This window comes from Miniopterus schreibersii (assembly GCF_964146895.1).
Source record: "Miniopterus schreibersii genome assembly, chromosome: 14".
NCBI lineage: Eukaryota > Metazoa > Chordata > Mammalia > Chiroptera > Miniopteridae > Miniopterus > Miniopterus schreibersii.
The window spans coordinates 41,288,047-41,315,879 of NC_138114.1; the positions used below are offsets into that span (position 1 = coordinate 41,288,047).

General features: G+C 39.6%; 1 protein-coding gene and 1 pseudogene across 7 annotated transcripts in view; both read right to left on the reverse strand.

The window, feature by feature from the left end:
• NT5C2 (5'-nucleotidase, cytosolic II) overlaps positions 1-27,833 on the reverse strand; it is a 111,787-nt gene that overhangs the window by 56,835 nt on the left and 27,119 nt on the right. For 3 of the 6 annotated variants that reach the window (XM_081158951.1, XM_081158950.1, XM_081158955.1), the window contains exon 2: positions 796-915. In XM_081158951.1, coding sequence (XP_081015077.1) covers positions 796-896 — 101 coding nt within the window. In that variant the 5' untranslated portion in view covers positions 897-915. Of the gene's footprint in view, positions 1-795; positions 916-17,799; positions 17,897-27,833 lie in introns of those variants that run through there. The other 3 variants (XM_081158949.1, XM_081158948.1, XM_081158954.1) reach the window with 2 other exon arrangements.
• On the reverse strand, positions 23,178-24,115 carry LOC308567161 (UDP-N-acetylglucosamine--dolichyl-phosphate N-acetylglucosaminephosphotransferase pseudogene; annotated as a pseudogene). Its single transcript has one exon. The product of its transcript is annotated as a UDP-N-acetylglucosamine--dolichyl-phosphate N-acetylglucosaminephosphotransferase pseudogene (transcript).

The following is a 27,833-nucleotide window of genomic DNA, read 5'->3' on the forward strand; positions in this document are numbered from 1 at the left end:
TTGGGCTGGATCCCCAGTGGGGAGCATATAGGAGGCAGCAGATCGATATTGATGTTTCTCTCTCATTGATGCTTCTATTTCTCTCTCTCCCATCCTCTCTAAAATCAATAAAAACATACTTTAAAAATATGTAAAAAGAATTTGGAGAAAATTTGAAACTCTTAAATCTATATAAGAAAACGTTGCTGATACCCAGAGTTAGCCACATTCAATCTAACACACAGTAGCCAGTAGGAACAATTTTAAAAATCTATTTAAAAATTATAATCAGTTTGTGGTAGATGTCAATTAAGAATTTTCTTTTTTTTTTTTTTTTTAACTATATCTTTATTGACTTCAGGGAGAGGAAAGGAGAGGGAGAGAGACATAGAAACATCAATGATGGGAGAGTCATTGATCGGCTGCAGCCCACAACCAGGGCATGTGCCCGGACCGGGGATCGAACCGATTGCCTGGATCCTAGGTCGACGCTCAACTGCTGAGCCACACCTGGCCGGGGAAGAATTTCACTCTTATTAAAGTGCAATTTTCTAGCAGCTGAAGACTGCTATTAAGGACTTTTATTTTTTAGTAATAAACAGCTATGAGGAATTTAAAAAGAATGGCAGCAGCAGCAGTATGGTGTATTAGCGACTAAAAGTCTAGACTTCGAACTAGGTTTGAACCATAAACTCACTATATAATCTAGAATAAATTACCTAACTTCTCTGTACATTAATTTCATCATCTGTAAAATGAAGACAATGTGTCCACTTTATAGAGCTGTTTTGAGGATTAAATAGACAAAATACTTACCGATGATAGGCTTCTCGCCGATACTTTTTCAGGGCATGTTTATCCATGTTAGCAGGCAGATCTGCTGCATTCTGTAACCGATCACTCCAGGAGGTTGTCATTTTAATTGTACGCTTAACTCTAGAAAAGAAAATCAGTATTGTAATTTAGTAGCTTAAATTGGTATTTTTATGCTGATACCTCATTTTTTAAAATATATACTTTATTTATTTATTTATTTATTTATTGGTTAATCCTCACCCAAGGATATTTTTTCCATTGATTTTTAGAGAGAATGGAAGGGGAGAGAGAGGTAGAGACAGAGAGAGAAACATCAATGAGAGGGAAACATTGATCGGCCGCCTGCTGCACACCACATACAGAGGATTGAACTGGCAACCTGGGCATGTGCCCTGACTGGGAACTGAACCAGTGACCTCTTGGTGCATGGGACAACATTGAAACGAGGCACACCAGCCAGGCTGATATCTTGATTTTTTAAAAATTAGAAAAACTCTGCCCAGCCAGACGTGGTTGAGCATCCACCTAGGATCCAGGAGATCAAAATTCAATTCCTGGTCAGGGCACATGCCCCTGTTGTGTGCTCGATCCCCAGCAGGGGGTGTGCAGGAGGCAGCCAATCAATGACTCTCTCATCATTGATGTTTCTCTCTCTCCCTCTCCCTTCCTCTCTCTGAAATCAATAAAGATATATTAAAAAAAAAAAAATTAGAAAAACTCTAACTTGCAACTGCCTGATAAAATTATCTATTTCAATATACTGAAGATGGTAAATATGCTAAAAAAACACTGATACTTCTAAAGTATATAAATTTAGGAAAATGTTTCATATGATAATTTCTATTCAGACAGATCATATACATCACTTCAAAATAATAATAACTTTAACCCTAAATTCTAGAAAAGGGACCGAGACCACAGATTTATAGAAATACATAATTTTCAGTTAATGTTTCAAAATGTGTAAACAATTTCTAAATCAACATACTAAGCTCAATTGATGATGGTATAAATGTAAATAATGAATTTGATTTCTAATTTTATCATACTTTTACATATTTGTATAAAAATTATCTTTCAGCTGGTATAAAAGACCATGGACTAGAGAAATAAACTAAAACATTTCATCTCATTAGAGTGAACATCTAAAATGAGGTGAACAGCCTGGCCAGGTGTGGCTCAGCAGCTGAGCATTGACTTAGGATCCAGGAGACTGCGGTTTGATTCCCAAGTCAGGGCACATGCCCAGGTTGCGGGCTCCATCCCCAGTTGGGGGACTGCAGGAGGCAGCAGATCAATGACGACTCTCTCATCATTGATGTCTCTAGCTCTCTCTCCTTCTCTCTTCCTCTCTCTGAAATCAATAAAGATGTATTTTAAGAATATAATAATAATAAAATGAGGTGAGCAGCTAAGTGTCTACCTTAAATACTATAACACTAGGCACTATTCCAGGTTTCATTTGTATTTTCAAAGTTTTCATCTGTAAATAGTTTTAAATAAAGATGAAACATATCCTTTTAAAGATAATGAATTTAATAACATTTTATTAAAATACCAATGTTTGTCAAAACAAACAGACTCATAGATACAGAGTTGCCAGATGGAAGGAGAGTTGGGGGATTGGGTAAAAAAGAGAGTAGGAATTAAGAACAAATTGGCAGTTACAAAATAGTCATGGGGATATAAAGCACAACATAAGGAATACAGTCAGTAATATTGTAATAACTATGTATGGTGCCAGGTGGGTATTAGGTTTATTGAGGGGATCATTTTTTAGTTATATAAATGTTTAACCACTATGCAACATACCTCAAACTAACAGAATATTGAATGTCAACTGTTATTGAAAAAAAATTAAAATACCAATGTTTGTGAAAACATCTGCAACCTAACTTATTTCCAGTTTTGAAAATGCTAACCATCCTGGCCAGGTAGCTCAGTTGGTTAGCACATCGTCTTAATATACCAAGGTTGCAGGTGCGATCCCTGGTCAGGGCACACACAAGAAGCAACCAGTGAATGCATGAATGGGTGGAACAGCAGACTGCTCTCTCTCTCCCTCTCCCCTCCCCCACTCCCTCCCTTCACCCCTCTCTCTAAAAATCAATAAAATTTTTTCAAAGAGTAAAGAGTTCAGCATAAATGTACATAGTACACACACAGGTTATTAGTACTCAATGTTATTTCTTAGCACAATGAATTAAGACAACAAATTGTATTGATAAAAAATAAGTCAATGGCATTTAATACATTCATAATGTTGTATCATACATACAATATATAATCTTTTGCATCGAGTTTTTCACTTAGCATAGTATTTTCAAGTTTCATCCATATTGTACTATGTCTCAGACACCTCATTCCTTTTTATGGCTGAATAATAAATATTCCTGTTTTTATATACCACATTTTGATTATCCAATCATCTGTTGATGGACATTTGGACTATTCCACCTTTATAAATAGTGCTATGAGCATGTATGTACAATGTATTTGCCTGAACACCAGTTTTCAATTCTTTTAGATATATACTTTGATCTGTAATATTTTTTTAAGTTATCAAGATTTCCAGCCCAGCCGGGCATGGCTCAGCTGTTGAGCGTTGACCTAGGATCCAGGCAATCAGGGTTTGATTCCCGGTCAGGGCACATGCCCGGGCTGTGGGCTCGATCAATGACTCTGTCATCATTGATGTTTCTATCTCTCTCTCCCTCTCCTTTCCTCTCTCTGAAATCAATAAAGATATATTTTTTAAAAAAAGAAAAAAGATTTCCAAATACTGTTTACAAAATAAAAGCACTGGTACTTACAAAAGTTTAGATAAAATCTTATTCAAGTATAAAATTAACTTGAGAAGTTATTTGCTAGACTATTTAAATATAATAAGGGTTTAAAAAAAAAATTCATGTAGCAAATTCAGACGATTTTGTTAACCAAATAAAGGAGAAATTTTGCCTTTTCCTACACACCCAGCCTCAGCAGAGGGAGCCACAAGTTGTGGATCACTGATAGCTCCAAACAGGGTACCCAAAGCCAGTCACAGTGTCTGACATTGGCATGCACCAGAGATCATCCAAAAAGACTGGGAGTCCTAGCAGGTCTACTTAATACATAGAAACAAACTCAAAGAGGCAGCCTCAAATGAAAGAGCAAAAGAATTCTCCAGAAGAAGAGCTAAGTGAAATGGAGATAAGCAATCTACCAGCTATAGAGTTCAGAATAATGACTGTAAGGATGCTCAACAGCATGAGAAAAGATATAAAAACTATGAAGGAAATTCAGAATGACAAGCAGAAATAAAGAACACAATGGAAGGGACAAACAGCAGATTAGAAGGCAGGGTAGAAAAAAGCACTCAATCAGAGATCCAAAAAGAAACAATTAAAAAACAAGACGACAGCTTAAGGGAGCAGTGGGACAGCATGAAATATAACAACATTCACATCACAGTGATGCCAAGAGGTGAAGAAAGTGAGGAAGGGATAGAAAACCTGTTTGAATAATGGCAGAAAACTTCCCTAACCTGGTCAAGGAAAAAGTCACACAAGTTCAGGAGGCAAAGAGAGTCGCAGGCAAGAAGAACCCAAAGAAGCCCAGACACATAATAATTAAAATGCCAAAAATTAAAGACAAAGAGAGAATCTTAAAGGTAGGAAGAGAAAAGCAATCTGTTACCCACAAAGGAGCTCCCACAAGGCCATCAGCTGATTTCTCATCAGAAACTCTATAGTCCGGAAAGGAATGGCATGAAGTATATAAAGTATTCAAAGTAATGAAAAGCAAGGATCTGAAACCAAGCCTACTCTATGCAGCAAGGCTTTCATTCAAAATAGATGGTGAAATAAGAGCTTCCCAGACCAAAAAATAATAATAAGTCTAAAGGAGTTTACTGCCACCAAACCAGCATTGCAAGAAATGTTAAAGGGACTGCTGTAATAAGTAGAATGCTTGGTAAAGCTCCCCTGTGAAGACATCTGGACTAGGGCTTTTGTTTGCTGGGAGTTTTTTGATTACTGCTTTGTTTTCATCAGTTTTTTGTTGGCATATCAGGTTTTCTGGTTCTTCCTGATTCAGTTTTACATGATCTCACTCATAGGTAGAATCTGATGAACAAAATAAACTGATGAACAAAACAGATTCAGAGACACAGAAGCATGGAACAGACTGACAAATCTCAGAGGAAAGGTGGGGGTGGCGGAGTGGGTGGGGAGAGATTAATCGAAGAACTTATATGCATATATGTATAACCCATGGATACAGACAAGTGTGGTGAAGGCCTGGGGGGGGCAGGTTGTGGGGTGGAAGGGATCAACGGGGGAAAAGAAGGGGGGACATCTGTAATACTTTCAAAAAATAAAGATAAATTTTAAAAAGTGGAAAAAAAGGAGAAATTTTAAAAGTAGAGTTACAATGGAACTTCAATGATTTTTTTTTTTTTCTTTTTCGGTGGGGATGGAAGAGTGAACCAGGACTATATTTTATGTTAAGTTTAAATAAGACTCAGAAATACTATTTGTATTCTATAATGAGTTAGATGTCAAAATAGTCATGCCATTAAAGACTCTCATTTTATTTGGGTCTTCTCTGTTTCTTGATGAGTCTGGCTAATGGTTCATCAATCTTATCTTTTCAAAGAACCAGCTCTTGGTTTCACTGATCTTTAGTATTGTTTTTTAGTCTCTATGTCATTTATTTCCACTCTGATCTTTATTATTTCCTACCTTCTACTTCCTCTGGGCCTTTCTTGCTGTTCTCTAATTCTTTTAGTTGCATGGTTTATTAGAGCTTTTTCTCATTTCTTGAGGTAGGCCTGTAATGTTATGAACTTCCCTCTCAGGACTGCTTTTGCTGTGTCCCATAGTTTTAGGTTGTTGTGTGTTCATTTTCATTTGTTTCCAGGAAGTTTTCAATTTCTTCCTTGATCTCATTGGTAGCCCATTCATTGTTTTATAACATGCTCTTTAGCCTCCATGTATTTGAGTGTTTTTGAGTTTTTTTACTGTAGCTGATTTCTAGTTTCATGCCTTTGTGGTCTAAGAAGATGCTTAGTATGATATCAATCTTCTTGAATTGGTAGACTTGTTTTGTGTCCTATCATGCAGTCTATCTTAGAGAATGTTCTGTGCACACTTGAGAAGAATGTATATTCTGATGCTTTGGGATGAAGTGTTCTCTATATATCAATTAGACCTATCTAATCTAGTGTGTCATTTAAGGATACTGTTTCCTTGTTGATTTTCAGTCTGGAAAATCTATCCAGTGTTATTAGTGGTGTGTTAAAGTCCCCTACTATGACTGTACTTCTGTTGGTCTCTCCCTTCAAGTCCATCAAGAATTTTTTAATATATTTTGGTGTCCCAGTATCGGATGCATATGTTTACAAGGGTTATATTTTCTTGTTGGATCGATCCCTTTAGTATTATGTAATGGCCTTCCTTGTCTCTTGTTATGGCCTTTGTTTAGAAGTCTATTTTGTCAGATATGAGTATTGCTACCCCCGTTTTTGTTTCGTTTCCATTTGTGTGCAATCTTTTTTTCCATCACTTCACCTTCAGTCTGTGTGAATCTTTTGTTCTGAGGTGGGTCTTTTCTAAAATATATAAAGAACTCATACAATGCAACAAAAGGAAAACAATCCAATTAAAAAATGGAGAAAGGATCTGAATAGATACTTTTCCAAAGAGGACATACAGATGGCCAATAGATATATGAAAAAATATTCAACGTCACTAATCATTAGAGAAATGCAAATTAAAACTACAATGAGATATCACCTCACAGCTGTCAGAATGGCTATCATCAATAAATCATCAAATAAGTGCTGGTGAGGATGTGGAGAAAAGGGAACACTAGTTCACTATTGGTGGGAATGCAGACTGGTGCAGCCACTATGGAAAATAGTATAGAGCTTCCTCAAAAAGTTAAAAATGGAACTGCTGTTTGACCTAGCAATCCCACTTCTGGGAATATATCCTAATAATCCTGAAACACCAATCAGAAAGAATATATGTACCTCTATGTTCATAGGGGTATTACAATACCTAAGCATTACAATAGCTAAGATTTGCGAACAGCCCAATTGCCCATCAGAAGTGGATAAAAAAGATGTGGTACATTTACACAATGGAATACTATGCAGCCATAAAAAAGGATCTCTTACCCTTTGAGAGAGCATGGATGGACCTGTAGATTATTATGCTAAGTGAAATAAGCCAGTCAGAGAAAGACAAATATCACATGATCTCACTGATCTATGAAATCTAATGAACAAAATCTAATACACTGATGATGAATGTATAAAAACGGTACAGCACTTTGGAAAACAATTTGCAATTTCTTTAAAAGTTCAATTTATATCTATGTCCCAACCTTTCTACTCCTAAGTAATTATCCAAGAAAATTGAAAGCATATATTTATATAGACATACACAAATATTCAATAGTAGCTTTGTAAATGTCAGAAACTAAAAACAACCCAAATGTCTATGAAGAAGTAAATGGACAAATTGTAGTACTTCATACAATAGAATACTACTATGCAATAAAAAGGAATGAACTACTGGTGTACAAGCTAAGGAAGTATCAAAGTCATGCTAAGTGAAAGCAGACAGACCAAAAAAAAAAAAGACTTCATACTATATGATTCCATTTACATAAAATTCTAGAAAATGCAAACTAATTTATAGTGACAGATCAGTGATTGCCTGGGATGGAAGAATGAGGCTGGGAAGGGGCCCAAGGAAACTTTGGGGGGTGATATGTTCATTATCTTGATTAAAGTGATTGTTTCACAGGTGTATACATAAGTCAGAACTTATTGTACACTCCTGTGCAGACTGTTACATGTATTTATACCTCAATAAAACTGTTATTTAAAGTCAGCCTGTTTTTTCTTCTTTCCTAACAAATTAAAAATAGTAATTACACCAAGAAAAGATTTCCTCCATTATTTTTCTTTTATTACTTTCTTCAAATTATTTGCAGGAAAAAGTCAAAGTACTTTCTTGGATCACTCATGGATTAAGCAAAATATATTTTATTTTTAAAATTCAACTTATAGTCTCAGTAAAGGTCACACAAAACTTTATTCAACTAAAATGTAAACATAATTAAATAATCATATTATCACTAATATGGGGTAAAATCTGACATGAAGTCTACACAATTATGTGAAGGTAAAGGGGTGAGATTTTCTTAAATCATTATCTTCAAACAATGCTTCATGACAGTTTTCCTATGATCTTATCTAACACATCTTACCATTACTATGACAGACTTTTGAACTCTATCCAGAGACAGTCTATCTAATGCTTAACTATATTTCATAGTAACAAAGTTAAAGATGATGATTCTTGATCATGTGTCCAAAAAAAAACAAAGGAAGGAGTTCCAGTAAACATTTCACTTGTCACCTGTTTACAGTGTAGTTTTTCAATAAGGTATGGCAGCAACTAATAATAAAAAGCTCTAATTTTAATTCCTTTCAAACAATAGTGATAGATAATTCTGTTTCAATAGAAAATATCAGCCTGCAAAGTAGTTTTACCTGAAGAGTAACAACTGAAATAAACTCTTAAGCATTTAAAATACTGTAGTCTCACACTTTAAAAATACTTCATAGGCAAAACATACACAGTTCCCTTCACCACTAACATCACCCTCCCCCAAAGAAAGGGAAACCAGCTGCCCCAACAGCTCCAGGCAACTGTTGAAAACAGGAAGCAAAGAGTAACTGAAACTGTGGGGTAAGCCTGATTAGCAACCTGCAGCCTGGTTAATAAAGCCATTTTAAATGTCAGTTTCAGGTCACATCAGTAATTCACTTGGAAAGAAGTGAGTGCACTTAAACAATATGTAGCAAAGGTCTATCATCAGGCAAAGTGTTTAATACACATGGCAGTTTGAATCAAATATTCATTTTTCTTCTTGTTTGTTTTAGTGCCCAAATAGATTTAATTAGCATTGTGAAATATCCCCTGCTCCAAAGCTCAGAACCCTGACAGAATATATTTTGGCATTATCATTCTGCTGTGGTGTAGACAAATTTTTTTCAGTAGCATCCTGTTGGGGAAACTTTTGAGCATATACCTCCAATACAGTATGTACATTATTAAACAAACACAGAAATTTATAAAAGGATGAGCTAAAAAGTCCTGTTTTCTTCACCCTGGAGGATCTAATTTTTTCAGTGTCGATGGGGAGGCCCTATAAATAGTCATTTTTCAATAGAATAAGTGTGTCAATATAGATTAATAAAGTAATTATAACAGTAAGTAAATATGAACACTCAGTGTTTTACTAAGCTTCATTGGAATTTATTCTGTGAAATATAAAGCTTGGGGGATTTATAAGTTTTATCATCAACCATTCTCATTCTACGAACACTGAACACTGCTTTGAAACAAATTTTGAATGGTTTCTTCAAACTTTCTCACCAACCTGAAATTTAGTCTGGTTTTTTAAATTGTTTTTTTTTTTTAGAGAGAGAGAAAGAGGGGGGAGAGGGAAGAGAGAAAAACATGGGTTTTGTTGTCCCACTTATTTATGCATTCATTGGTTGATTCTTGTATGTGCCCTGAGTGGGATAGAACCAACTGATCTACCCAGCCAGGGCTTACTTTGGTCTTCAAAAATACAACTTTAATTGCATATTACACATATTAAAATAGTTTACTTTATGGAAGAGGAAAAGTTAAAACTATATCCTACATCTGTATGTCTGGTATCATACGAAGTAGGCACATTCTACACGTTGCCTTTGATAACCTTAGTCCTTGACACATAAGCAAGTAAATAGCTTTAAATAGTTCACAACAAAGAAGTTTTGTTCATTTTTCATTTCGCTATTCTCAGAGGCATTCTTTTTCAACTTTTTAAAATGTTTTTATTGATTTGAGAGAAAGAGGAAGGGAGGAGGAGAGAGAGCATGAAACACTGATTGGCTGTCTCTTCAACACACCCCAACGGGACCGAATCTGAAACCCAGGCATGTGCCCCAACTGGGAATCGAACCAGTGACCTTTATGGTACACTGAATGATGCTCAACCAACTAAGCACACTGGTCAGGGCTCATTCAGAGTTCTTTATATCATTTGCCCCACGTTGTACTATACATTCCTATCAAAGGCCAACTTCAGTGATGCAGAAGGCTAACAAATTCAAGTTCATAAAATCGCACTTACCTACCTACACACATCCCTTGCTATTCTCTTACCTGGCCTTATTTTTCTGTTTTGCACATTAACATTGAAACATAATATATTTAACAGTTTGCATACTGTGAGTCCCTTTCTCTAAATTGTAAGCTCCTTGAGGTGAGACTTACTGTGTTTGCTACTACATCCCCAGCAATAGTCTGATACACACTGGCAGAAATAAATGAACTTTTAAACCTCTAGACTTGAGCTCTTGGCCTTGCAGAAGCTAATTCTGTGGAAGCCTGAATATACAAGAATATTGTACAAGTTCCTTTTAAAGCTCTAAATGAATCTTTGTGAAATCCCACTCTTTGTTCAGAAATGCATAAAGATTCTTGGCTTGATTAATGTAATATGTTGCTAATGTTTCAACATCAGTCCTTAGAACAAAAGGCTCCTTGTTCATGGATGGAAAGTTAAAAAATGAGAAGAAATCTTGTCAAGTGAGAGATGCAGTATCTGTTGCCTTGACAATTTGTTTTTCTTCTTCAAACAACATGCTCCAGTCTCTAATCTGAAACTGTAACTAGAAAAATATAAATTTCTATTTTCCTAAAGTTTCAAAATTATACAAAAAAGACCCAAACTTACATTCTCCTAAACATACTACTGCTTATTCCTAGAATTCCATTACCTCTGCCATACCACACAGAATGCTACTTATTTGTTCTGCATCAGCATATTAAGGTTGCTCTAATGGAATGTTTTGAGTAATACCAGACCTTCAGTAACATGGATACCGACACAAAGGAATAAGAGAGCATGAAAAGAAAACATTTTAAAAGATTGGGCTTGAGGATATTTAGTATGCCATCTATTTCCCCAAAACGCTGCTATAATTAACTAAGGTCTTTCAAAAGCATAAAGGTAATAGAGTCAGTTTTTACATTCAACTAATATATACCTTGTGCCTTTAGTAATGATTTTTTTTTCTTTTTTTTTTTTTGGTTTCTGTTCTGTGAGATCTTCAGATTTATTTATTTATTTTTCTCTTTACATACTTTTTCATTTTTAAAATTTTTTTGTTTAAAACATTATAGATGTCGTTTTTCTCCCCAATGACCCATTCCACCCCATCCCACCCCCCCACCCCAGTCCCTCTCCACACCATTGTCCATGTCCTAGGGTTGTGCATATATGCATATAAATTCTTTGGTTAATCTCTCCCCCTCCACCCACCCGCCCTTCTGCATCCCTCCGAGATTCTTGAATATTCTTTTTAAAAGCAGATAAAAACATTCGCTTTATTTCAAAAAGAACTCATTCTCTTACCAAATAAGCTTCTACTCACGATTCAACTTTGTTTTACCTGTTATCTTGCCTCTTACAAAATAAAAAAAGAAAAATCAGAAAGGCAGAAATAATCACTCACCACAGTATTTCCACCTTTTTGTATATAAACTTACATTTATGGTTTAGTCCATTTATCTGGTAAAAAATCAGAGATATGCGTGCATTCAATGCCTTAATAATGCTAACATAAAACAGCTAATATTTATTGAATAGTCACTTTTTTTCATGTGTCATGCTAAACACTATACATATTTTAACTAACTGACTTCTCATGGCGGTATGAATGAGGTACTATTATCTTTATTATATAAAGAAGAAAACAGCATAGGGAAGTTAAATACCTTAACCAAGGTCACAGAATTATACTTGCGGTAAGTGTGCAGATTCTGGAGCCACACCGTGGGTTCAAATCTGGCTCCAGCACTAATGAGCTCTATGACTAAACAAATTGTACAATCACTTCAGTTTCTTCTACTCCAAAATGGTCAGATTCAGTGCATCAATAAGTGCAAGGTGCTAAGTACAGTGGCTGACACATAGTCCTTAATAAATTACAATGCTAGAGCCCACAGTGCTTAATGCCTGCAGCCTCTACACAATGCAGTACTTTATGTTTGGAGGAATGTTATAATAGCTTTCTACTTTCAAAGCCAAAACTTCAGGTTACCCATTAGGGGCCAAGGGCTATACAATTTTACACATCTTTTTCATGTCAATTATTCTATATCTAATGTCCTACCTGTAGGTGTGTGTTTTTCCTGAAAGCTCTTAGTTCCACATAAAATTATCTCATCAAACTTACCATAGAAGTAAATAATTTAAGGCTAAAAGTATGGCAATTTACTGACTTCAGATTTGTGAAAGACTCGAATGTTTACTCTCCAAGTTACAGCTTGGTCTTATTTATATAGCATGATACCAGTTAAACTCATAGGTATGTCTTAAAATTCTTAGAATGTTTGAGCTGTATATTTTAGCTGGTTTACTTAGCAGCTCTAAAACATAAACAAGACACACACACGTCTAACTAGATTCTAACATGACTAGTTAAAAAAAAGTTTGCCAAATGTTTTCCAAGGATAATTAATAAAATACATGTAATAGTCAACTTTATAGGTAAATTATTCTTATTTATTTCAATCCTCACCCAAGGATATGTTTCCATTGATCCTTAGAGAGGAAGGGGAAGGGACAGAAAAACATCGATGTGAGACAGAAACATCAACTGGCTGCCTCCCACAGGCGCCCCAACTGGGAATCGAACCCGCAACCTTTTGGTGCATGCAACAATACCAAGTAACCCAGCCAGGGCTAGGCAAATTAAAACAAAATACTGTAGAGTAATGGAAATTTGTAGTGTGAAACATTTAGACTATAATAGGTAAATCTAAATTTTTACTCTGCATTGTTTGGCTCAAGTTTTGAACCTAACATATAAATTTACAGAGAGCAATTTTATGAATTGCTGTCCTTATGAATTTACAGAGAGCTGTCCTTATGAATTTACAGAGAGAAATTATATGACACAGTGACAGAAAAAGAATGTATAACACAGCCCTGGCTGACTTGGCTCAGTTGGCTGGAGCATCCTCCTGTACACTGAAAGGTCATGTGTTCGACTGCCGGTCTGAGCACATACCTGGGTTACAGGTTTGGTCCCTGGTTGGGGCACATATGGAAGGCAACAGATCAATTCTCTCACATCAATGTGTTTCTCTCTCTCCCCCTCCCTCCCTCCTTCTCTCTCTCTAAAATCAATAAATATGCCCTAGCCAGTTTGGCTCAGTGATTAGAGTGTCAGCCTGTGGACTGAAGGGTCCTGGGTTCGATGCTGGCCCAAGGCACGTAAATTGGTGGCAGGCTTGATCCCCAGCCCTGGTCAGGGCATGTGCAGGAGGCAACTAGTCAATGTGCTGTTTCTCTCCCCCACTCCCTCCACTCTCTCTGAAAAGCAATGGAAAAAATATCCTCCGGTGAGGATTAAAAGCAAAACAAAACAAAACAAAAACACTGTTGAAAAAGCAAGTTGCAGAATCACATATATATTAAACAAGAGCATGTGCACTTTTATGGATATATTCGTATTATGGGAATAATTACTGAATTCATGACAGTGTTTACCTCTAGGAGAGAGGGAAATAGGACAGCAAAGATTCACACAGGCCTCAACTGTATCTGTAATTTTATCCCTTTAAAAATATATATAATGGCCCAGCCAGGCGTGGCTCAGCGGTTGAGCGTCGACCTAGGATCCAGGCGACTGGGGTTCAATTCCCAGTCAGGGCATATGCCCGGGTTGTGGGCTGCAACCAATCAATGACTCTCATCATTGATGTTTCCATCTCTCTCTCTCCATCTCCTTTCCTCTCTCTGAAATAAAGATATATTAAAAATAAAATATTAAAAAATATATATATATATATAATGAAAAGAGAGAGCACAATTAGAAAATGGGAAGGAAAAAAACAACACATAAATATGATGGTCTAGGTTGGGAGGTGGGGGGACTGAGCAAAAAAAGGTGGGGGGACTCATGAACATGGACAACAGGGTGGTGTTTGCCCTGGGAGGAGGGAGGGGGACGGGGAACGAGAGGAGGGTTTAGCGGGAATAAATAGTGATGGGCGGAGACTTGACTTGGGGTGGTAAACACACAGTACAATGTACAAATGATGTGTTGTAGAATTGTGCACCTGAAACCCGTATAGTTTTGTTAACCAGTGTCACCCCAATAAATTCAATAAAAAGGGAAAAAAGAGAAGTAAATAAATAAATAAATAATGGTCTATAATTATATTATCATTACATTATTTTCTGTATGTTTGAAATATTTCATATTTTAAAATAAATTTAACTTTTTGGTGGCTGTGAAGCTGGGGAGATGGGGGGCAAGGACATTGGATCTCATTGTCCTCCCAGGCCTTCAACCATCACCTGAATGCCCTCACTAAAATGGTCTGATTCCCCCAAAATAAGATAAAATTTTAAAAATAAATTAAAACATTATAGAAACATCATTAAAATGAACCAAGGAGCTTTTAAAAGCATACATTCCATTCCACTGAACATCTGAAATGGAAACATACTAATACCCAACAAAGTTAAACTTACTGATATAGTCTTCTCTGCACAAGCAGACCCTGACATAGCACTTTAAAAAAAAAAAAAATACATCTTCATTGACTTCAGAGAGAGGGAGAGGGAGAAAGAGAGAGGTAGAAACATCAAGGATGAGAGAGTCATTGATCAGCTGCCTCCTGCACACACCCAACTGCAACCCTGGCATGTGCCCTGACCAGGAATCGAACCGCAATCTCCTGGATCCTAAATCTCCTGGATCCTAGATCTATGCTCAACCTCTGAGTCACTCCCGGCTAGGCCACAGCAGACTTTTTCATCTCACACTCTTGACAATGCTTCCCAATCAAGAGACACAAACAAAAGGAAGGAACAATAGTTCGATGCTCTCCAAGTCAATCTAATCCTTTTGATTCTGTATTCTGCCTAAAAAGGGTGTAGCTTTGCTGCTTTGCTGTCAATTTTGCTATTTTTATTGTTTTGCTGCTAAAGTTGTTTCCATAAAAATAAAAAAATAAAAAATGAAATAAAATAGAAAACCAGCCACTGCAAGCTTTGGTAATCTCAAAGAACACAATCAAATTTCAAATGGTAAAACAAGATTTATGGTGTCAAATGACAAGGACCTTAGCACTCCACAATAATTTGCTATCAACTTCCTTAAAGCAAGTAACTTCTTCAGGCCTAAACTGAAAAAAAAATATAATAATAATAATAATACCAACTACTCACAAAAGAGTTATCTTACTTCATTAATTCTGCTTTATCTGCAAAATATTCATGTAGAATATCTTGTAAACAGCTTACCAGAATTTCTCTAACCAGCTATACCTCATACTATTGCTGTATCTAACCCTTTACCATTAACCCCTTAATAGATCCACTTTTACATCTTCTCCTTACTCTCAAGTGCCACCTTCTGTATGTTCTCCCTGACTCTACCAACCTTCAATAATTTCACCACTCTGAAGCAAAAAATAGTAATAGCTAACATGTACAGATAATTTAATGTATGTCAGTATTACTTCAATGGAATTATCACATTTAATACATAAAACCCTATAGAATTTGTTCTATTCTTACCTTTTTCATGGTGAGAGAAACTGAGTAAGGCTCTCTAAGCTTAAGTTCTCCAAGGTTGCATGGATGTTAAATGGCAAGCCAGGTCTCAAACCTGGACTCCAAAATCCAGGCCCTGAAACATACCTGATTTTGTCTCCTGGCTCAAAGTATTGCCTACCTTTACTACTACTCACATGTCACTTAACATATTCCCTGTGATATTTAACATGTGTTCATAGATGTTGTCTAAACAGCTCAAAATACCACATTCATTCAACAAAAATCTACTGAGAGCCTGTATGCCAGACGTTGTTGACTTCTAGGCATAAAAGCATCTATACAAATAAAAAGTAGATAAATTTTCTAGATACATGGACATCCCAGAAATATGGGTAAGTGAAACATTAATAACAACATGTACACAGCAATTATAACTACATAAAAGCTATGTTTAGATAAGAACTGGAAAAGAGTATAATTATAAATAATATGATAAAGTTGGTTTTTTAAACTATTTCATTGAAATAAACTTTTTCTTAAGAGAGTTAAGCAACAAAAAGACATGTTAAAACACATACATTTTGTGTGCTTTCTTTCCCCATAAAACTGTCGAAATAACCTAGAAACAGATGATTATCCCTCCTCTTAACATTCCACTGTAACTTGGCTTTCTTTAGGCATATACACCTGATGTCACTATAGTAAGGCTTGCAGATACCATAAGCGAACAGTATCTATGTAAATCTTCCTACAATTACAAACTTTCGGGAACTTGACGCTGAATGAAACCTTGCAGAATATCTCCTTCAACCCTCTTACTTTACAAATTGACTACTAAATTCTAAAATCAAACTTCTGGATTAATGAGGGTTACACAGCAACCTATACTGCATTTCAGCCCTGGCCGGACAGCTGTTGGCTAGAGCATCCTCCCCATATGCCAAGGCAAAGGTTGTGAGTTCCATTCCTGGCCAGGACACATACAGGAATCAACCAATGAGTCCATGGGTAAGTGGAACCCCTACCTCTCTCTCTCTCTCTCTCACAAATCAATCAATAAAAATGCACTTCAGAAATAAAGTCTGTGTGTGCTACCATCAGACCAGCACGTTTAGTTGATTTTAATTGCTAACTAGCTGCGTTTTCTTGAACTAAACATCTCCAGGCCTGGATGTCTTCATTCGGAGAAATCTATTGTTGGAAGTGTGGTGGTAAATATTTAAAAGACCTCGACAATCTGAAGTTGCCACGGTAAACGGCACTGTTTCAATATTCTCTCTCTCACATTATAGCTAGCAGCATTTGCATTCGTTGCCTTAAGAGACAAAATGAAGTGTACAGACATGAAGAACCTGTCCACACCAAGGCGCACGCACGCACACACACACACCCTAAAATGGTGACTAGTCATTGCAGAGCACTGCACTTTACAACTCTCAAACACAGCGGCCCCAAACACGAAGGAAAAATAAATCTGACACGAGCTCTACCTACTGCTTTCTAAAGCTGGAGGCCTACTGGAGTGAAACCCCCAAAACGTGCTTACAACTAATGGTTCAGGCCTCATATCTGCTTCTCGCTCTCGGCTCTCCGGCTTCAGGGGTCCCCGGGAAAGGAACAGACCGCCACTGGACAGTCGACCCCTGACTTGGGAACCATCTGGAAATAAGCATGTTTTCACGGCGGCTCGCCATTCGATGCGAGCTTTCCAGGAAGTGCTGCGAACGACATAACTGGCGTGCGGGATATCAACTTCTTGTGGTTGCTGCTAAAACACCTTCGACCTAACACCCTACTGGGGTGGCCGCTAGCTTCTCGGGGACCACCGGGAACGCGCAGGGGGTGGGAAGCCCGGTTAAGAGGGCCGCAACGGCTGGCCTCGGGTGCGGACGGGAGGAAGAACATGCGGACCTGAGTAAAGGGGTGTCTCCCTGAGGAGGGATGGGGGCTGCCACCACCGTGAGAAAGGCGGGGGGCGGGGCGGCCGGACAGAACGCGGCGAGTTAGGCTCCGAGTCGGCGAAGGGCCGCACTCGGAGGCTAAGGCAGGTCCCAGCCAGCCCACCGCGGAGAAACAATGGCGCGGGCGTGACGTGAGGCTGGGGGCGTAGCCGCGGCGAAGAGGAAAAGGCTGCGTTGAGGCCCGGGCGACGTGGAGCTGCGGGGCGTGCGGAGACGCGGATGCGGAGTCCCGGGGCCCGCCGGTGGGCGCTCGGGCGTTAGAGTGGGGCCTGAGGGGCGCGAGGGACGAAGGCAGGGGCAGACGGCGGCCCCTGAGCCGGGTCGCGCGCTCGGCCGCGCACCCTTCCTCCCCAGCTCGCGCGCTCGGCCGCTCCTTCCCCCTCCCGCCCGCGGGGCCCGCCGCACTCACCGTCTTGCCACAAGGCTGCAATCCAAACGCGTAACTGCCGCAGCCGCCTCCGCGCGCTCTCCTAACCCCTGCCGCCTTGGCCCCGCCCCCACGGCCCCGCCTCCAGCTTGCGCCTGCCCAGGGACCGGCGCGCTGTTCCGACCCTCGGCTCCACCGCAGAACCCGGCTGCCGCGACGCTCCCTGGCCTCGAGACCGGAGGGAAGTGGCTATGCGGCGGCCCTATGCCTCGGTCCCTCACTGGGGTCTGGGGATCTTCAAACGACAGAACAGCAGTTGTTGCCGAGCTATGGGGTGACGCACGTTGACAACCCTTCCATGTCCTTTAGGTCTACATCCCTTGGCCAGCTGCTGCCCGGGACTATCTCAGCCGCTTCTGCGTCTCCGCCTACACTCGGGGCCCTTCCCTTAGGAGGGGAAGGGGCATACTTTTTCCCAGACACAGTCTTTTAGTCCAACAGACCCCAAGGCCCCTCGGGTCCCGACCTCCATATCAAGCCTGAATCCAATTATGACCAAAACTACTGGCTTTGGAAGGTGTCAGAGCTGGTTGTAATCCAAGTTCCACCACTTACAAATTGTTTGACATTGGGAGGATCACCTGATCTCACTACACCCAGTTCCCTCATCTATAATACAGGGAGAGATAACGGTACCTACATTGTTGGCAGGATGTTGGCAGGATGTCGGCAGGATGAAATAAGATAATAGAGGCAAGTCGAGCATCTTTTTATATGCGTATTGGCCATCTGTGTGTCCTCTTTGAAGAAATATCTGTTCAGGTCCTCTGCTCATTTTTTAATCCAATAGTTTGGTTCTTTCCGTGTTGAAGTTCTATGAGTTCCTTCTATATTTGGAATATTAACCCCTTATTGGACGTATCACTGGCAAATATCTTCTTCCATTCAGTAGGTTGTCTTTTGATTGATGGTTTCCTTGGCTGTGCAAAAACTTTTGTTTCATGTAGTCCCATTTGTTTAGTTTTTCTTTTGTTTCTCTTGCTGAAGGAGACATATCCAAAAAATATTACTAAGAGCAATATCAAAGAGTTTACTGCCTATGTTTTCTTTTAGGAGTTTTATGGTTTCAAGTGTTAACATTTCAGTCATTAATCCATTTTGAGTTTATTCTTGTACATGGTATAAGATAGTTGTCCAGTTTCATTCTTCTGCATGTATCTGTCCAGTTTTCCGAACACCATGTATTGAAGAGACTGTTTTTACCCCATTGTATATTCTTGCCTTCTTTGTCATAGATTAATTGACCACATAGGCACAACATCACTAGTCATCAGGGAAATGGAAATTAAAACCATAATGAGATATCACCTCACATCTGTCAGGATGGCTATCATCAATAAATCAACAAACAAGTGTTGGTGAAGATGTGGAGAAAAGAGAACCTTCATGCACTGTTGGTGGGATTATAAATTTGTGCAGCCACTGTGGAAAATGGTAAGGAGGTTCCTCAAAAAATTAAAAATAGAATTACCATATGACCCAGTAATTCCACTTCTGGGTACTGATCTGAGGAAACCCAAAACACTAACTCAAAAAGACATATGCACCCCTATGTTCATTGCAACATTACTTACAATAACCAAGACATGGAAACAACCTAAGTGTCCACTGAGAGACAAATGATAAAGGTGTGATATATAATGGAATATTATTCAGCAATAAAAAGAATGAAATCTTGCCATTTGTGACAATATGGGTGGACCTTGAGGGTATTATGCTAAGTGAAATAAGTCAGACGGAGAAAGACAAATATCATATTATTTCATTTATATGTAGAATCTAAAAAAATAAAACAAACAAAACAGAAACTCATAGATACAGAGATTTTGATGGTTGACAGGTGAGAGAGGGGTTGGGAGCAATGGGTGAAAAAGGGGAAGGGATTAAGAAGTACAAATTGCCAGTTATAAAAACAAGACAGGGATATAAAGTACAGCATAGGGAATATAGTCAATAATATTGTAATAACTAGGTATGGTTCACATGGGTAGTAGACATATCAGGGTGATCTTAAGTTATATAAATGTCTAATCACTATGTTGTATACTTGAAACTAATATAATATTGTATGTCAACTGTAATTGAAAATATTTTTTAAATTATTAACCAAAAAAGATAATGGAAAGTCCTCAGCACAGTCCTGGCACATAGCTATTCAAAATATATTTATCAACCTCCCCACCGACCACCACCAATTTGCATCTGTAAGAAGACTCCTTAATGACAGAAAGCCCACTATTTCCAGAGCAATGCATTCCTTGGTCTCAGCAGTTCTGACCAGTTAGAAAGTGTTTCTGAAACTTCCACCCTCTGGCCCAGAGAACAAACAGATCTAATCTCTTTTGACCTTCTACTTTTCAGATACTTGAAGACTTCTGCCCAAGGTCTTATTCCAGACCAGTATCTCCCACTCTTTCCATCGTTCCTCCTTTGCCCTGGTTTTAAAGGTCTTTCTCCTCATGCTCCTCATGCACCTGGTCAGTCTGATTGTGGCTCTTTGAGAGTAGGTCACCCAAGACTGAATCCAAGTGTCTGTGGTACCATCAGTACAAAGAAACACTAGCTTCCTCATAGGACTTGCATTCACACAATAAAGTCTTGGCACCTGCTATTAACTCACTGAGCTTGCAGTTAACTAAAACCTCCAAGATTTTTTAATATGTGCTCCATTGGAGCATTTCTACCCTCTCTTGTGTTTTTGAGCCAACTTCAGGTCAGCTAAGGACAGGCCTTGGACCTCTCACCTACTACATTTTTCAGGATATGTGGAAAAAAGGAATAGATGTTGCAAGTTAGTCTAAAACCACCATAACCAAAGTACATTTGGAAAAAGGCCAGGGTTTGTGTCTAAAGACCATGGCACTGAGCAGACTCTGTGTGTGTGTGTGTGTGTGTATGCTATGTGATCTCAACTGAGCAAAAAACTGTGTGCACACACACAAGACACTAAAAGGACTGAGTATGTTAACAGTGGTTTTCTCTCAGTGACAAGTCTTGAGGTGGTTTCTATTTATACTTTTCCATAATTTCCCAGATTGTCTTTGTTGTTTCTATTACTTTTATAATCAAGAACTTTGTTTCAGAAAAGTCAGAAAAAATAACTTAAAATGCCAGAGAAATGCCGTAACTCAAAGAAATGAGAAAGTTAACCTAAATAAGAAACAAAGATAACAGACCAGGGAAAACATCTGCATTATATAAAACAAAGGATTTGTATTAGAACATATAGAAGATTTTTAACAAATCAGTGAGAAAAAAACCACTAGAAAAATGTGCAAAGAATATAAATAGGCAGTTCACAGAAAAGGAAATACAAATTACCAAATAAATATACAAAAAGGTGCCAAACATCAGCAGTAACCAGGGAAATGGAAATTAAAACTGAGATTGGCAACAATTTTCAAGCTTTAATATCAATAGAATGTAAATTGGCACAGCCAATCCACATCTCAGCAATGCCCCTTCTAGTTATCTACCATAACTCCATGTGCATATGGAGGTATGTACAAAGATAATTACTATAATATTGCTAATAAATAATTTGGAAGCAACCTAAATGCCCACCAGTAGGGGAATGGCTAAATTGAGTGTAGATGTAGAATACTCATATAATGGAGTTATGTAGAGAATTTAAAAGAAGTGACCTGATCTATATGTTAATATAGAAATATCTCAAAATCATATTATTGAGTGAAAACAGCAAGTTGCAGCATATGATATATATATATATAATTGATATTTTAAAAAATTCTTCCTCAAAATGCATAGCTTCGATCCAACCATGAAAACTCATTGGACAATCCCAAATTGAGGGATATTCTACAAAATACCCAACCTGGACTCTTCAAAGGTGTCCAGGTCATGAAAGCCAAGGAAAGACTGAGAACTGTCACAGATTGGAGGAGACTGTGGAAACAAGACAAGAAAATTCAACGTGGGATTCTGGATGGGATCCTAGAACAGAAAAAGGACAATTAGAAAACCTGGTAAAGCTCTAATAAAGTGTATAATTTAACTAATAGTATTGTACCAATGTTAATTTCTTAGTTTTAATCACTGAACTGTTAACATGGTATCCTGAAACTTTCATACCATCTTTGCAACTCTTCTGTAAATCTAAAATTATTTCAAAATAAAATGTTAAAACAAAACACAGACATGAAGACCATTATTTCCTATCATTATTGCTGTAGACAAAAGTCTGTGTCACCTCTAAATTCACACGTTGAAACCTAATCCCCAGTGTATTTGGAGGTGGGGCCTTTGGGAGGTAATTAGGTCATGAGGGCAGAGCACTTGTAAATAGAATTACAGGGGTACCTCGGTTTTCGAACGTCTCCCTTGACGAACATTTCGGTTTACAAACAACATAAACCCAGAAGTAAATGCTTCAGTTTTCGAACACGGCTTGGAAGTCGAACATGCCACACGGCTTCTGCTGAGGGCAAGATCCTGAGGCCCAGCTGTCGGCTGTTGATCCCTTGGCTTTCGAACCTTTCAGAACTCGAACAGTCTTCCAGGATGGATCACATTCGAAAACCGAGGTACCACTGTAATGCCCTTACAAAAGAAACCCCAGGAAGCTCCCACACCCATTCCACCCTCTGAGGACACAGCAAGAAGAGGACTTTCTGAACCAGGAAGGGCCTTCACCAGACACCAAATCTTCTGATGCCTTTCTCTTGGACTTCCAAGCCTCTAGAACTGTGAGAAATACACGTCTATTGTTTACAAGCCACCCAGTCTATAATATTCTGTTGTGGCAGCCTGATCTAAGACAATCACACATTAAGTTTACAAGAGTTTTGAACAGCTTATAGAGGTACGTGACAAACTCCTCTCAGAGGTTATCTCTAAAGATAGGGGTAAAAGACTGAGATTGGTAATAATGTTCCAAGGGAGTATGACCTTTAGTTTTAATGTGTGTGTTTTTTAACAAGAAAAAGACAACACTTTATTTTCACCCCGTCCCTGTACTTTAACCCATCTGCTTTTACTAATTAGAACACTTAATTTATAGTCAAATATCAAGTCATCTTCGAGCCTATGTCCCTATCACCATATGTTCTATCCCCAGGCCCAACATATTTCTTGAAAGTCAGAGTTGTGGGAAACTGTGTAACAGCTACCCCACCTTAGGGGGCTGCAAAGATGGGATAAAGAGAGTGGCAAGTTTAAGAAAATCATAGGGGAAATCCAAATAGAGGGCAAGAAAGGCCCACCCAGTATGTCAGTAATCACATGGGAAAGGAGGCCTGGGACCAGAGGCAGTCTTGGTCTAGAAAGAGGCTGGCCTGAGTCAGGAACCCTAGAGACTGTGAAGTAAAGGGCAATGATCAGGGGACTCAGACGTAAAAGAGTCAGACAAGCTGGCACCGAATAGAGAAGGTGGTGGTACTGCCCAGGGTCTGTAGCAGCAGCAGGAACAGTGTGAGGTTTCTCTCATGCAGAGCCCAAAGACTTTAAGTTGATGAGGGACATGTAATTACACTCAGTGAAGGCACCGTCCTCGTTCCCACTCAGGCACAGTGTCACTAGCTGGAGGCTCTCTGCTACCTTTAGAAAAAAAGAAAGAGAAGCTCTTGGTCTTGAACTTGGCATAGCTCATCTCCAGTTTTCCTGTGTTGGTACTGAGTCCCGGCCGGCAGTGGCAAGGACAGGGGGTGATATGCAGGAGCTGAGGCAGTGCCTAGAGAAGCTGAACACCTGGGGCATGAACAAGAGCAGCATGGTCTCGCTGAAGTATCCCAAGGTGCCACCACAGCAAGGGGCACGCCAGCAAAGCAACAGGAGGAATCTCCCCCAAAGCAACAGAAGGTATCTCCCCCAAACACCTCTAACGGGTAGAGCAATCCCATGGTGGTGAAAAAAAATAGAGTATCCTGAAGTAGAGGGAAAAGGCATGATCATCCTGACAATCACCCTCCAGCTCACCAGGTTGAAGGTAATGGACGCAGAAATGACTACTGACTGGCCAGCCTGTAGGCCATTAATTCCTGCTAGGATATTGATGGCTTTGGTACCGACCCATGTAGACATAGTACAGGATCCCCAAGCCCAAATGTAGGCCAAGATTTGGACATAAGTGCTTGGGTACCACAACTGTCACGTTGCCAGAATTGGTGAAACAGACCATAAGGAGAGGTAGTGAGGCAGCTGTGGGCAGCAGCAGCTTACGGCACCAGCGCAGACTCAGGACATCATCCCCAAAGCCCAGGAAAATCATGCAGCAGATGGCAGGAAGCACACCTATCAGGGCCACAGATTCATGGCGGGGGGAGTCTTTACACTGCTCCTCCACAAATTAGTTCAGGGAAGGGCAAGGGTGCAGCAGAAGACAGGAAAACCGCACAGCTGGCCACTCCCTGGGACTCCGGGCAGTGACCCAGCAGGAAGGGGTGTGGAGGGGTAGATTTAATGTTTTAGAAGATAAATGTATTCCTGTAATTGCTCCTATAACCAAAATTTAATTTTTAAAAATGCAAAAGAAAGCAAAAGGACAGTACATCTGGCTTCCTGACTTTCAAGAGCAAAACAAGCCATGCCAACTATGAAACAACCTTCTAAAGGAGGGTTGGGGAACCTGAGGAAGCAATGAGGAGCCCTAAGCAGCTTGCTTGGGGTCTCTAACTTTACAATGCCTGAGGGCTTGGGCAGTGCTTCGCAGGGGAAGCCATCCATTGTGCCCGTGGATGGCCTCTCACCAAACTTCCTGCCCAAGCACCCACATGGCTGTCCTCCTCTAATCAACACTCTTTCCCCCGTAATACCATAAACTCTGAGTCACTCAGAATGTGAGCAGCATTTACAGGTCACTCATCAGTTTTCTGCTTCTTGGCAGAAGCTCTCAGAGAAATACAAGCATTGCTCAACACCCTGGCCTGGGGCCTAGAAACAGCCTCCTGCTGCCCCAAAATCTTTCTGCCAGAAAGTGTTTGGTCTTAGTTCCTTCCAATGAGCTCAGAGTTCTCCTCTTTTTCACCCTTTCTCTAATAGCATAGGGTCAGCACTTACTGTGATGAGTGCCAGTACAGGCAATATGCGAGGAGGTAATCAGAAAACATTTAGTCTAGACAGATATATCTAACCCAACCGGAGAGATGAGATGTACATAAAAGACTTAGGAGCACCTACATCTCTTCAGAAATATGTGCTGAGCTCCTACCATGTGCCTTACACTGAGCAACAGAGATAAGAGTTTCTGCCCTCCTGGAGGTTTCTGACTGCTTGGGAAGATGGGATTTAAATAAACAAATAATTATTTTACTACAATTTTGGTAAGTGCTATGCAGGAAAAGTAAAAGATACTATGAGGGAGAACGAAATAGGGGCTAGGTCTTGAGGTAGGGAGAGCAAAACTGGGATTTTTGACAGGGAGAAGGGGATGCTAGGTAGTCAAGAATTTTCACTACAACTGGCAAATCAGAATCTGCCCAGAATTTGAGTTATAAGTAGTATTTAAAAAACACAAGCCCTACCCGGTTTGGCTCAGTGGTTAGAGCATCAGCCCTGGGACTGAAGGGTCCTGGGTTTGACTCCGGCCAAGGGCACGGTTACAGGCTCAATCCCCAGCCCTGGTCAGTGCGTGTGCAAGAGGCAACCAATCAACGTGTCTCTCTCACATCGATGTTTCTCCCCCCCACTCTCTCTCTCCTTTCCACTCTCTTTAAAAAGCAATGGAAAAAATATCCTCAGGTGAGGATTAAAAAAAATTTTAAAAACACAAACACAACACTTTGAATCTCACACATTCAGGATGCACTTGTTCTTAACCCAAGGATAAGAACACACTCTCATCAGCAACAGTGGCTCGTGACAGCCGTGATTCTCAGAAACAACAGAAAGCCTGGGTTCCTGGTGGTCTTTGTGCAGTGCACCTTCCTAGAGGGAAAATAGTATTTCTCGGCAGTATCAGAGACTTAGTCCTGCACCTTAGTCATCCTCTCCAGTCCTGGTTCATGCTAACCTCTGGTTAGGTCCCACCTTAGTCCTTCCCAATGATACTGAACATCCACTTTGTCCTTTTAAGATCGGGCCTTTGTAAGCGAGAAAGTGGCCCTGGTTCTCAGGCCGCAGGGATGAAGCCTCACCCAAGGATATACAACAGGGGTTTGAATAGGGATTTGTATAACAGTAATGTATTATTTTCTTCAATTGGTGGTTCTCAAAATTTACCAGGGATAAGGGTTGCCTGGGGAACTTTCTAAAAGATAAATTCCAGAGCCTATCCCAGTCTCTGGTCCTGTGGCCTAAAAATTTGAAATTTAAACAACTCCTCAGCTAATTCTGATGCAGGTGGTCCACGTGTTCGCTGACAATGCTAACTACCTACTTCTTGCCTGCCTGTGACAGTAATCAATGTTGCCATGGCAGTAGCCAACTTGAACCACCTCCTGCTGCCAGCTGCCCAGGCAACAGCTGACTTTTTTGGGTCTCTTCCTTGTTTGCTAGCCCAGGGAGCCACTGTGAACAACAGCCTTCAGATACTGCAGAAACGACAATTGACCCAAACAAAGAAACTGATTCATGGCTGCAGAATCAGGGATTATAAATTCCTACGTCATCACACCTTCAGAACACCAGTCTCTTAATCCCCTTTCTTGGTTCCACTTCAGATGTCAGATACTAGCGCTCAGTGACTGCATTTCCTTGGCATGAACAGGGTGCAGCCCCCAACACCCAGACTGTTTTTCAAGTCTGCCACAATCTGGGGTCCTCCCTGTCCTGGCACCTATAGAGCTCTTACAATACGTGTCCTATTGAGTTAAAAGTAAATAAATCTGCCCTTGCTGGTTTGGCTCAGTGGTTAGAGCATCAGCCCTAAGACTGAAGGGTCCCAGGTTCTATTCCAGCCAAGAGCACATACCTCAGTTGCAGGCTCTATCCCGGCACATGCTGGAGGAAACCAATCGATGTGTCTCTCTCACATCGATGTTTCTCTCTCTCTCTCTCTCCCCTCCCCCCCTCTCTGAAAAGCAATGGAAAAAATATCCTCAGGTAAGTACTATAAAAAAAGAAGTAAGTAAATCTTCTCTCATTTGAGTGATAGATCATTCAGTTTATTACTTTTACTTTCAGCAAACCCAAAAGAGTTCTTTCCAACTAATTTTTTGATCAGATACTATCTAAAAGAAAATCCATAATAATAGGAGAGAGTCTAGGTTAAGTACAAGGATCAGCATCTAATTCCTTAGCAGGTGTGGTAAACAGAATAAATGGCCCAGTCCCTGCAGTTACATGGCAAAGGAGAATTAAGGTAGCAAGTGGAATTAAGTTTGTTAATCAGTTGACCTTATATAAGGAGAGTATCCTGAATTTTCCAGATGGATACAATGTAATCACCAAGATGCTTAAATGTAAAAGAGGGAAGGACAAGAGTCAGTGTCAGAGTGATGAGATGTGAGAAAGACTTGATGGTCATTGCTAGCTATTAAGATGGAAGGCAGCCATGAGCCGAGGAATGCCTGCAGACTCTAGAAGCTGGAGAGGCAAGAAAACTGATTCTTCCCTTGGGCTTCTAGAAAGAACACAGGAGCACAAGCCTGTGACACCTTGATTTTAACCCACTGAAACCCAGTTCAGACCTCTGACCTCCAGATTTCCAGGAGCCTTGTCTTTGAATCAGGTAAACTGGCTCAGAAAACCTGGTTCAGAATTTAAAAAAAAAAAAAAAAATTTTTTAAAGGACAGATTATATTTTGAAGAACAAAATTCATGTACATTTATTTCTTGGTCCTTTAAATGTTGATGTGTTTTTGTTTGTTTTCCCCCTTTTTCTTAAATGAAGGGTAAGACATATGTACATATATGAAGAAAAATGCACATATAGGAAGAAAAATGCACAAATCATTTTGACAAAGTAAACACACCTATGTGATCACCACCCAAATCAAGATATAAAATATAACCAGAAGCTTCAAAACTCACCTCATGCCCCCTCCCAGGCACTACTTCACATCCCAAGGATAATGACTATTCTGACTGCCAAGTCCATGTATATAATTTTGCCTGTTTTT